Source organism: Mesoplodon mirus, assembly GCF_964341445.2.
Source record: "Mesoplodon mirus genome assembly, chromosome: 5".
NCBI lineage: Eukaryota > Metazoa > Chordata > Mammalia > Artiodactyla > Ziphiidae > Mesoplodon > Mesoplodon mirus.
In genome coordinates, this window is record NC_138980.1 from 157,545,582 (window position 1) to 157,558,339 (window position 12,758).

At 49.3% G+C, this 12,758-nt stretch overlaps 2 protein-coding genes across 3 annotated transcripts in view; one reads left to right on the top strand and one right to left on the bottom strand.

Annotated features, from left to right (window-relative positions):
• Window positions 1-10,996, bottom strand: part of NPR3 (natriuretic peptide receptor 3) — a 69,958-nt gene extending 58,962 nt beyond the window's left edge. For both annotated transcript variants that reach the window (XM_082623158.1, XM_082623157.1), the window contains exons 1-2: window positions 9,706-10,996; window positions 107-229 (exon numbers count right to left, since the gene is read on the bottom strand). In XM_082623158.1, the coding sequence (XP_082479284.1) occupies window positions 107-229; window positions 9,706-10,462 (880 nt within the window). In that variant the 5' untranslated portion in view covers window positions 10,463-10,996. The remainder of the gene's footprint in view (window positions 1-106; window positions 230-9,705) is intronic.
• A 444-nt stretch (window positions 10,997-11,440) lies between these two features.
• Window positions 11,441-12,435, top strand: LOC309805232 (uncharacterized protein). Its single transcript, XM_082623159.1, has 2 exons — window positions 11,441-11,894; window positions 12,090-12,435. Exons 1-2 carry the CDS (start codon window positions 11,516-11,518, stop codon window positions 12,212-12,214), a joined length of 504 nt encoding a protein of 167 aa, XP_082479285.1. The 5' UTR covers window positions 11,441-11,515; the 3' UTR covers window positions 12,215-12,435.
• The last annotated feature ends 323 nt before the right edge of the window (window positions 12,436-12,758 follow it).

Below are 12,758 nucleotides of genomic sequence, written 5' to 3' on the forward strand. Positions count from 1 at the left end.
TATCTATGGAAATCAAATCTACTGAGATGACTCAAGTTTTTGGCGCTGTCTGACAATCCCTTTTTGACACCCTGGCAGTGGGAGGGGAAACCGGAGGCAGAGTTACCGTAGGAAGAGCTGTTGAAGAGCTCGATGTTGAAGAAGGCGTAGTCTCCGCTGGTCATCCCGTGCCTGTGCGCCGCCAGCATGATGCCCCGGATGGTGTCGCCGCTCGCACACATGATCACCACTGCAGGGAGGAACAAACAGACGCGTGAAACGCCCCTGCACGGAGGACAGCATCTGATGAGGAGCAGGGCACGGTTAAAGTCCTAAAGAATCCTCACAGGGCTTCCCTGGTGGCTCAGTGGTTGAGAGTCTGCCTGCCGATGCAGGAGACACGGGTTCGTGCCCCGGTCCGGGAAGATCCCACATGCCGCGGAGAGGCTGGGCCTGTGAGCCATGGCCGCTGAGCCTGCGCGTCCGGAGCCTGTGCTCCGCAACGGGAGAGGCCACAACAGTGAGAGGTCCGCGTACCGCAAAAAAAAAAAAAAAAAAGAATCCTCACAAATTATTCATGAATTACAAAGGGCAGAATAATAGCTTGACAGTGGAGAAAGCTATCCATCGCCACCATAACCAAGTGATGGATGTCAACATCACCCACCATGGGAGCAGACTCAGGAGTCCCCTGGTGTAACACACCCCGGGCCCCAAACCTCACAATGGGCGACCTGAATCTAATCAGAAGGAAGCCGCTGCAAACCCAGCTTGGGGGACAGTGTATAGAATAGTGCACCTGCACCCTTCAAAGTGGTCACTTTCATGAAAAACAAAGATGGCCTGAGGAAATGTTCTAGACTAAAAGAGACTTAGAGAAACAAAGCTGACTGCAGTGTGTGGTCCTGGATTGGATCCTGGACCTTAGAAAAATAATAATAAAAGCTTTTCTATAAAGGGCATTATTGAGACAACTGGAGAAATTTGAATAAGGTCTGTAAATTGGATAATAGTATTGTGTTTGTGTTAAAGTTCTTGCTTTTCATAATTCTACTGTGGTTATACGAGTGAATGTCCTTGTTCTTAGGAAACACACACTTCAGTTTTCAGGGGTAAAAGAGCATGAGAGCTCTATTTACTCTCAAACCGTTCATAAAAAGATAGTAATATTTGTGCATGTATATGTACATGTGTATATATTTGGAGGGGCAAGGGAGGGAAGGGAGAGATTAGAATGACAAAGCATAGCAGCAGAATGCTAACCATTGGTGAAAATCTGGGTGAAGGCTATAGGAGGTGCTTTATACGTTCTTACATCTTTTCCAAACATACACAATTGTTTCAAAATGAATTTCTTTAAAAAAAATACTTCAAATAAATTCCCAGGTTTGCCCAATATAAGATAGTGAGGCTTGTCAACTGCTTTTTATACTTTTACTAACATAGTAAACATATTTTCCTCAGAAAGCTTTCATTTGGCAAATCAGAGGATGCAGCGAGTGCTACAGGCTTTCTGCAGCCTGAATGTAGAACCCTTTTTCTCAAGCTGTCTCAACATATATAGGAAATAGTTACCAAGATTCCAGGTCCCTCCCCACGTGCTCTCAGTTCACAGCCACACTGTCAGAGCTGAGAGGCTCTAAGCAGCTGCAGAATAGTGTCGCCTGCCCCATAAGAGCTGCAACGGACTAGAGGGAAGTGGGGACCTGGCCTCCATCCAGTTATTTTGATCACTGTTGATGGCCCCTGGCCCCCAAGACAGTGCCCGCTGTGCTTTTCTGCACACATGGAGGAGAGGAGAAGCCTGGGTGCCATAACCACATTATTGCCATGCGTGCCAGCCCTGCAGGCTGTGTATGTTCTTTGTAAAAGCATGGGTGCTGAAAGATGCAGAACAAACTTCAGGCTGTGCCAAAGCCTTCTTGGCAGCCTGCATGAAGGGCCAGGCGCTTGTTGACATTTCGTTGACTGCACAGGTTAATTCAGAGTGTTAGATCATGACTCTGACATTTCTTACGACAAAAGGGCTCAGGGGACAGGCTAAAAGTCTGCAGAACAAGTTTTTAAAACAATACAAAACTCCGAAAGATTTATAACTGTGGGAGTAGGTGTTGTTTGTGCCTGGAAATATAGTTATATATTTCGGATAAATAGTCAAATTTCAAGATGTCTCAGTAAGGAAGCTTTTGAAGAAACTCCTGATTGCTCACTATGACCTAGACACTTGTTTTAGCTCCGATTTGATTCTAGTCCTTTACATGACAAAAGAGCCAAGGTGTCTCACAAAACAGCCTGGGCTAAGGCAGGACAAGTTTGAAGAGTGTGTATTCCAAGGGTGGGCATCACCAGGAGGGTCCAGGAAGCTCTGGCTGACTCTCCACTGGCAGACCTCATCATTTTTTGATCACTTGATCATAATCCAGAGTCTGGCTCTAAACCTAAGACACAGAACCTGATTCTGTCACCACATAAAGAGTAGAGTCATTGCTTGGGGGAGCAGAATCCTGATAACCTAACTCAGACATTTTTAGATAATCTGAAGTGAAGATTAATATCAACGAGGACCAAAATGGTCACAAACATGTTTGTGCCGACATAGACCTGGGAGTGCTCACTGAGTAGCCAAATTATAAGCAGAAGGATGTTAGTGGGGATGAAGTCAGAATCAGGGAGATCAGCTGCAGGGTTCAAGCATCCAAAGACATCAGATCTTGATAACCCAAAGCGTCCATCTAAGTGCTACACCTGGCCCAGGCCTGAACAGGCTGTGTCCTCAGGCCAGAGCACAGGCTTCCCCAAGTCCTGGATGGGCTGTGCCCAACACTGGCCTCTCTATCACTTCTTTTCTATTGTTACAGCCCTGGCCCTTCTCCTCCTCTCTCTTCCCATCACCCCTAAGACCAACCCCTTGTGATAGACACATTCTTTCTTTAAATGGCAGTACCTGCTTGGACCAAGCAAGAGTGACCCAGAGCAGCACTGGGCCTATCTGAGCAGACTGGAATTATTGTAGATCTCATCTGTTTTGTGTGGACAATGTGGTCCAATTCTGAAAATGAAATCCTAACTCCCATCTTCATGGGCCAGGTATTGTCTTTCTTCCACAAAACAAACCCATAGTGCACATTATTGCCCAGTTTAAGTTGGAGCAAGCACTCAAAGACACTGGCCGAGCAGTCAGAATGCAGAGTCCTTCTAGATTGGTAGAATGTTCCCTAATCTGTTAGGGCTTTTTCATTCATGCCTAATTCAACAGCAAGTATTTTTAGCAACATGCCTCTATACAATCTTTCGGAATGTTTAAAATAGTTTTCACTGAAATAGCTTTCTCTTCTTACTCATGTTTCATCAGTTTACATAATAACTAATTAACTTGCATACTTATAATAATAAGTACAACTGGTATACACAGATTTATGAGAAATGTGCTGGCAAACATGGGAGAAGTATACCAGCTACCAGCGTTCACCAACAGCCAATGAAGTTTATAGAGAAAAGGAGAGCTTCAGCTAATGCTGCAAGCTGCTTAAGTGGAGGTCAATTAAAATAATTTCTGCTATACTTAAGTATATTTAAATATATAAATATTTAAATATATTAAGTATATTTAAGTATATTAAATATATATTTAAATATATAGGTACTAACTTTTTTGGTCAAATTGTTAACCTTCTAGAAGAGGAAATGATGATGCGATTCCAAGTTTCTGGGTAGACTTTTCATCATTCTGCTCTAGCTTTTCCTCCTTGCCAAAGAATTTGTGATGTTCCATGTTACCCTCCACTATCTGATTCCCACAATGTCTTCTGTTAAGTGGCTTCTCCCTACTGCAACACGTTCTTGCAATCACTCTAAGAATAGCAGAGAGAAGTACAAAGGGGTGGCTAGAGAAGTCAGTTCAGAGATCCCAAAACAATCCAGGAAGCATACCTGAGTTAGGGTGCTACCCTTTCCCCCTTTCAGGTTTACATTTGGAGCAACCTCTAACAGAAGGACACTCTTCATCTCCCCATGTGCCTTCATTTGTCCCTCTCCCCCCATTCCCATGGGGAGGAGAAGGAGGGAATTGTCTGATTGCTGAGTCTGGAAAAGACAACTGGGCATACTGGACTCAGCCCTTTCTTCCTTCCTCTTTGGGGTGTGTCTGCTTGCAGAGAGTACACATTACGGGCAACTTTCACCCTGTAGTAAGGGGCCTGTCCTGGAGGGGGGCCTGCAGCACTACCTGTGATTTAGTGGATGACCCTGCCTAATTATGAGGGGAAGTAATAGCAGGCAGGCCCTTTTGGCAACAGATCTAAACCCATGTTCTCCAATAGGTTATCAATAATAAAAATGACATTTTCATATTCTCCATCTGACTCTTGCATCCATCTTCTATTTAATTCTAAACTTACAAGGGAAAAGAGAGGTTATTCCATGGAAGCAAAACAAGATATGCCATGTGCTGCAAATTGAAAATATGACAGCAGAAATTTAAAACTAAAACTCAATAGTAACTGTGGGAGTAGCCAAAGAAACATCTAAGTAAGAGGAACTTTTTTTTTTAAAGACAGGTGGTAAATAGGAGAAAAGGGATAAGAAAAACAGAGTCCCAAATCAAAGAGCCTAACATCCAAATAAAACAAATTGTAGAAAGAGAGAACAGAGAAAATGAGGGGATATAAGAATTAATTTAAGAAATTTTCTCAGAACTAAAAGACATGAGTTTGTGAACGGAAGAGACTTACACTTCAATACCCTAAAGGGCATATGGCAAAATATGGGCACAGAAGTACAATCAGAATGAAATGTTAAAACACTGGGAGAGGGTTTCCCTGGTGGCACAGTGGTTGGGAGTCCGCCTGCCGATGCAGGGGACACGGCTTCGTGCCCCGGCCCGGGAAGATGCCACATGCCGTGGAGCGGCTGGGCCTGTGAGCCATGGCTGCTGAGCCTGCGCGTCTGGAGCCTGTGCCCTGCAACGGGAGAGGCCACAACAGTGATGGGCCCGTGTACCACAAAAAAAAAAAACAAAAGCAAAAACACTGGGAGAAAAAGGGGATTCTAAAAATTTACAGAAAAAAAAGCAAATAGCAAACAATAGGTCAAGAATCCTAATCAAATCAAGTTTTCCAATAGCACCACTGGAATGTAATTGACAATTCTTCAAATTTTGAGGAAAAATTACTTCCAACCTAGAATTCTATAATTATGTATAAGGGTAGGAAGAAGAAATTTCAGTCATGAAAGGTCTCAAACTTTAACTCTCATCCATCCTTTCTCAGAAAGCTCCTAGAGGATGTGCTCCATCAAAAGAAGGGCATAAACCAAGAAAGAGGAACACATAGGGATCTAGCTCAAAAGGGAGAGGTGATAGAGTTGCAGAGGATGTTGAAGAAAGAATCCAGAGTGGCAACCATGTGGTATGCTTAGAAAATAACCAAACTGGAGCAACTCAGGAGGCTTAAAATAGAGAATTGGTAGATGATTTAGTTATAAGTTCATAGGAAACTAAGCAAAAATAGACTATTGTTTTAACCCCAAGGAAAACAAGAAGGGCAATAAAGAAATATCATTGTAGTAGCTTATATGGCTCAACTACATATAACATTTAGAAGGTAATAATAATACAGACACTGAATACTGAGCTAACCAAAAAAATCCTGACACAATCATATTGAAAGGGTGACTGGAAGGAAAGCTTGAGTGTGTGGTTAACAGGCAGTAGAAGAAAACTAAATCACTATCTTCCCCTGGGATGGCAAGAAATAAGACCTAAACCTGAAAAAAATAAAAAATAATGTTATTTAGAGGTATGAAGTCAAATACCTACAGACATAGCTACAGGAGTTGGAAATAGTTGCCTCTGGGAGGTGAGATATGGGGAGCAGGAGATAGAAAACTCTTGTTCCTAGTAAGACTTGTGTCATTTTCTAAATCTATTATTTAAAAATATATATGTCTCTCTGGCTGTTTTTACTTTACATAAGCAACAGGTTTCATTTGCAAAATAGAGACTGCACCTTTATTTTTTTGTTGTTCACAAAGTTCCATCTACTCCAAAGGCTTTCAGAATTTCTACACCGCAGCCTACAATGCTCCTTTTACCCCCTGCTGTGAATTAGTTATTTTGCATTTATCATGGGTTCTTTGCTTAAAAACTCTGACCAACCTCTCTGTCACTTACCCCAGCCTAATTCTAAAAACAAATGACTCTTCTACTGATTAAATACTGTTATCACTACAGTTGTTATGCAGGCCAAGAATACTGACATATTAATAACTGAAAAGATAAAACTACAGTTCTTCATACAAAAACGTGTGTGCACACACTTCTAGCTCTGCATCTTATGAGATGTACAGACAAAACAACTGCTGGTTTTGATTGCTTAAAAAAATATTTATTTTTAAACTTCCCTTTTTAAAAATAAATTTATCATTGAGTATAGAATATTGAGGGTAGTAGTTGACTTTTTAAAACTAATATATGCTCAGGTGTGTGTATTTTAGTGATATATGTTAGCTAAAAACATGAGAGAAAAAAATGTTCATTATTGATTTTGATAGTAAATCCCTAAGAAGAATAAATAATACCCCTCAGTTTTTCATTCTATAGCACACACAAAGCCAAATGAAATTTTAGTTATATTATTATTAGAGATAGTGGCATTATCACTTTTACCCTTTAAGAGATTAAAACTTTTGGGATTTCCCTGGTGGCGCAGTGGTTAAGAATCCACCTGCCAATGCAGGGGACATGGGTTCAAGTCCTGGTCCGAGAAGATCTCACATGCCGCGGAGCAGCTGGGCCCATGAGCCATGGCCGCTGAGCCTGCGCGTCCGGAGCAGGAGGGGCCACAGCGGTGAGAGGCCCGCGTACCGCAAAAAAAAAAAAAAAAAAAAGGGAGGGACTCTCTAGTTCTATGATATTTAATATGGAATTTTCAAAGACAAAAATAGAGTCAGTTCCATCTTACACTTGAGTGAGCAGAAATCAGAACCACCAAATACCAGTCTGAAGAGGCCTGATTCTCATCCCACCTCAGTTTCACAGAAGAGGAAATTCAGCCTCTGAGAAAGTAAGTGACTTGGGCAGGCCCTGCAGCAGCTGAGTGCAGCCGCCAGATCCAGAGGGTCTGCTTCTCACCCTTGACATGGTCTCACCTTCTGGTAAAAGAAATTATCACCATATATATAAAATAATTATAACAACTCTAATAAAACCTAGGTTTATTGAGCACTCAGTAGGCATCTGCCCTGTTTCAGGGCATTCCTGTAAGATAGCTCATTTACTCCTCCCAGCATCCCCCCACTTTACCTGAGGAGCCTGAGGTACAGAGGTTTATGGCAGCCCAAGCTCCCTCCCCAGTGAATGCCTCAGCCAGGCCAAGAGCTCTGAAAATTCAAACTCCACTAAATCCTTGTACTGGACCCCTATTTAACCCATTAACCACTTATGGTGAAATAAAGGTGATTAGTAAAACTAAAAGACCCCCAGAGAGAGCTTTGTTATCAAGCAGCTTTCTCTCCTGAGAGTAGGGAATTTCAGGGGAGGGAGGAGGGCTTAGGGGAGAAATTATTTTGTTTTATATTTCTGAACAACTGCCAAGTCACTGTTGGAAATGTACTTTAGAGTAAGAATGGTAACCTTATCACCTGTAAAACATACCGGTCAGTCAAGCAAACTTTCACCACTAGATTCAAACTTGGGGCGGGGGGGAGTGGAAAGTAAAGAGGCTTGGGAACATCTACAAGGCTTTCGGAATTAAAAAATAATCAGCAGCAAGACTGCAGCCCAAGCTCTTTGAAGCCCCCAGGCCCACTAGGGCCCTGGCGCCCTCCCTACCCTCTGGCTCAGCCACACCCTTGTGAGGCTGAGGGGCCCCCCGGTGGCTTCGATCTGCCCTCTTCTGGGTTGACCTCGGCCACGAATCCCAGGCCACGTGCGAGGAGATCACCGCTGGCATCGAGACCTTCAGGGCAGTAGCATCACGGACGCATTGGCAGACCGCGGATCTCGCCCGTAGGCGGACACACCCCCATCCCCAGCCCAAGCTGGGAAGTGTCCAACTCCTAGCTCCAAGCCCTCGAGAGCGAGAGCTGAATAATCAGGTTCGGGGGCTAGAGCAGCCCGAGGTCTGCAGGGGTCTGCAGGAACCTGGGGACTGGGAGTGGGAGAGCAGATGTGGCTTTCTCAGCCTGGCGTGGCGAATCCGCAGCCATTGTATACAAGTGTCCTTTTTCATAATCAGCAAAGCCGGCGCCCCGCCTGCTTGGCTGGCAGGAATTCGGCGCAGACAGCCTGGAGTTCGAACGCTCAAAACTTGGCCGTGCATCCCCACTGTCAACACTTCCCGCCTCTTCGCTCTGAAGAGTGCGTTCACTCCGAGTCCGAAGTAGTCACACTGGGAAGGGGGATGACCGCAGCGCCATCCTCTTTGGAACCTTTACCCACCCTCACATGTTCCTGAGGCCCCCTGCCTCCGCTTGCGCTGTCTCCCACGGCCAGCGCCCAGGTGCCCAGCCGTGCCAAGTCGTGGGCTAGCCCCGCGCCTGGCTCCGCCCCTCTCCCCTTCCGTCTCCCCGCGTGGGGTACTGGGCCCCTCTCCCCTTCCGTCTCCCCGCGTCCGGTAGTGGGGAGCTTTGCTGGGGTTGCACCCCACTGACAATCGAGGCGCGTGCGCGCCGAGCGGGAGCAGGCAGGATGCCCTGAGCGTTATGCACCCAAACCTGACATCCGTAAGGAGGGAGCTGCGCTCTGCTGGCATCTCCGCCCGCCATCCCGCAGGTCTACTCTGCAGTACAATGAGGCAGCCGCACTGGGGGGTTCCGCGATTATATATCCGTGACCGGCCACTTCTCCTCCCATTCCCTGTAGCCATAGACACTACCCTCAACCTTGAGCTCTTTGGCCAGTTTGGTGGTTATTCAAACCCCCAAAGACCCGCGGAGAAAACTACAAGGGGGCGGGGGCGGGGGGACGCGGAAAGCAGGTTCAGCGCCCGCTTCTCCAGCGCGCGCGCTCTAGCAAAGTCTAGCTGCCTGCGCTTTAGACCGCGATGCCGAACGCGCCGGGGGCAGTGAGTGTCGCCAGAGTCCAGACACTGCGAGGCATTTTTGATGGAAACCACAGAAGCCCGTTCATAAGCGGCTGGAGGGGCCAGAGGAGGAAGGAGAAGGGCGATACAATGAGCCTTTAAAAGAAAGCCGGGATCTGTGCGAGGAGCATCCGGGAAACCTGGAGACCGGAGCGGACCGTGAGGCGGAGCGTCGGCTGTAGAGCGTACGCTTCCGCACTCGGAGGGGGCGGACGTCGGCAAAGACCGGGTAACCAGTTCTTTCGGCCTCGTCACGCTTTCAGACCCTGGTTGGAGAAGGGCACCCGTAGTGAGCCCCTAACCACAAGCCCGGCGCCGGAGCCAGGGAAGCGAGAAAGAACCCAGGAGCTTTGACAGCACCTGTTGGACCAGAACACTAGCGCGTTGCGGGCTCACATGCCCCTCCCCCAGGCTCCACCACCTCCCCGGGACGCTCTACGTACACCCCACCACAGCCATGGATGATGGTCAAAGGTCGTCGCAGCCAGACAGCGCACAGCCCGGCGAGTCCAAGCGCACGCGCCCTCCCCGGGTCCGCAGTGCCGCAGCGGGTAGTGGGGTCCCCAGAGGAGCGGACGAGCGTGTAGGGAGAGCCGCGGAGAGCGGTTGGGTTAGGGCCAGGGGCCCGAGGCGCACTCCTGCTCACCTCGCTCACTGGCCTGGATGTAGCGCACGATGTCGTCCACATCCAAGTCTTTGGTCTCATCAAAATTGTAGGCGGACGTGTGCAAGCCTTCCTCCTGGAAGACCTCATGGACACCCTCGAGGGTGAAGTAGCAGTTCCGCTCCAGCTTGTCGTCGCTGTAGACCAGCACGGCGCGGCTCCACTGGTGGTGGCGGAACAGGGCGAGCATCATCTCGCCCATCTTGGCGTACGCGGGCGCCACGCGCGTGAGGTGCGAGTACTCCGTGTCCTTATGCCGGAAGCCGGCTGCCAGTGCCCCGGCCGACAGCATGGGTAGGTCCCAGTGCGACGCTAGCCGGGCCACCGGCGCCGCCGCGTACTCGCACACAGGCCCCAGGATGAGGTCGGGCTTGGCGCCCCGCGCCGCCGCCACGCGGTCCACCAGACTGAAGAGTGCGCGGTTGCCGCAGTCCGAGTCTTCGTAGGCCACCTGGAAGCGAGTGCCGGGTGGCAGAAGCCGCCGCCCGGTCCCGTTGCCCTCCACGCTGCGCAGCGCGTATTCGATGGCCGGCCGCACCCGAGCCAGGGAGAACAGGTACGAGTCGTCCTGGGGCAACAGCACCAGCACCTCGATCTTCTGCGGCGGCAGCGCCTCTCTTTCCCGGCGCCCGCCGCCCGGGCCCGCGCCCCCGCCGACACCGCCACCCGTGCAGCCGGCCAGCAACGCCCAACCGAGCAGGACGCACGCGGAGAAAGTGAGCACCAGCAGGGACGGCATCGTGCCGCAGGAAAGCGCCTGCCCTCGCTGCGGACTCGCCCTCTGCCCCCCACCGACCCTTCCTCTTTCCTCCCCACTCTTCTCTCCGAGGTCCCTGCGCCCCCTTGGGCGCTCTAAGAAAACAGAATACCCCCTTCACTAACTCGCCAAAAGATAGAGAGGAAGAGTCCTCCTCTGCAATGCCACTCGTTTAAAAAAAAAAAGAAAAAAAGTTCACCCGGTGTAAACCTGTACTCCTGTAATATATTTATATATATATACTTTTTATAAATATATATATTCGCCCTCCCTTTATATATACTATTTTGCTTAGAGGTGGCTTCTTATTTGGGCATTGCTAAGGTTGCTTTTGAAAGCGTATTTGTAAAAGAAGAAAAAGTTAGACTTGTCCAAGTGCTTGTAATTGACGGTGCATCTCCCTCGCGTTTGATCTCATTGATTCGCGCCGGTTCCTGGATCCATAACCCGCGTTTAAATAGCGTGGCAGCGGCTGAGCGTGTTACCACACAAGGCGCGCCGAGGCCCGGCTTGTATTTCCAGCGGGTGGGGAGGGTGGGGGGTGGGGTGGCGGCTGGGCTAGGGGAGCCTCTCATTAACATTCTTACATCAGGACTCCTCCCCGCACCCCTACTCTTCCCACCCCCTCCCCTGTCCCTAACTCCCGCTCCCCGCCAGACCTGGGCCTTTTCCTTAAAGCCACAGTCGCTCACTTCTGTACCGGCGGGAGCCCCCAACGCGCTACACCGCCACCTGGGTGTAACGGGGTCCCCGCCTCTCCCTGGTCCCGCACGCGGCAGCTCTCTTTCCAGTTCTGGGCTTTAAAAATGGAAATATGTTTGAAAGTAAAGAAACGCGCGCTGGCGCACACACACACACACACACACACACACACACACACACACACCACGCCGTGCAAAAAACAACAGGATTAAAGGAAGGGGGTGGCCCTGGAAATTGGTGGTTTCGTTGCACAAAAAAAAAAAAAAAAAAAAAAAAACACCCTAGGTCCCGCTGACTCTCACCTCTTTCTCACTCCAGCCACATTCCCTCCTGATGCGCCCACTCGGGGCGTGCACTCGACTTTCCCGGTCCCCTGGCGCAAGGTCAGGGAACAGAGACCAAGGTCCCGGGGCAGACGGCTCGGTCGCGGACCTGGAGCGCCCAGCCAGCCCGGGCGTCCCCGCTATCCCTCCTTCCCGCGCTCCTCACCCCCGCCGGCCTCCTCCCCCTGAGCCGCGCGAGTTCGCGCCAGAGTCGCAGCGCTGCCGGGCATCCAGTGTCCCCGCGCACGGACACCTCCGCCGGCGCGCTGCGAGCAGAAAAGCTAAACTTGTTGCTTCCAAAGGCGAGAGAACAGTTCTTCTGAAGGTGGCAGAAAGAAAGCTTGAAAAGCATCTCCAAGGCGTCCTCTGGGCTTTATTTGCTAAGCCAGGTAATTAAGTAAAGAGACCTTCTCCCTAAAGCTTCACCCCGAGGGTCCCCCGGGTGGAGGCGCGTCCTCCGCTCCAATCCGTGCGCTCGGAAATCCCACCGCTTCTCCTGCGGGCAGCGCGAGACCCTGTGCTCCGGCTTCGGTAGTGCCGAGGAAGGTCCTGCGTCCAAGACCCAGTCTTGCCACTTGTCACAGGCACAGCAGCGGTGGAGACGAGGGTGGAAACGGCCGTGGAGAAGTCGCTGGCCAGAGGAGCCTCGCCGGAGTCCGCCGCGCTGCAGGGCAGGTCCGAATGGAGCTTGACCCTCTGGACGTGGTAACACACCGAGGTCATTTGCAGTGGGAACGTACTACATTGGACGGGTGAATTCTGACACTGAAGTCCAACAAATTAAAATAAATTGAGAATGTTTTTAAATGGTCTTTCATTTGGGCGTCCGTGTCCACCAATTTCTATTAGTCTTAGACCAACGCCCTCTTTCGGCAGAAACTTGTAGCCGACTTGTAACCCTGATGCCACCACCCCAGGCGCTGAGTTTGCTTTTTGGTCTTTGTTTTATTTTTCCTTGTTTAACGCCGAGGCCTCAAAGAGCAGTCGCTCTCATTTGTGACGATAAGAAGGCGAATTGGGGCTTCCGGAGATGTGGCAATTTCAGGCATCAGAGTTCGACACCTTTAACAGCACCCTCCTTATCGCTCTTTCTGGCACCGTAAATGTAATTATGAGTAACGTCTCATCCTCCGGGGCAGAGTTCAGATTATGCCCTGTGATCCCTGACTCTTCAAGTAGGACCTTCTTACTCCTGCGAAAACGTTCATTTATTTTATTACAGCTGCTAACCAGTAGCAAACGAGGCATCGGTG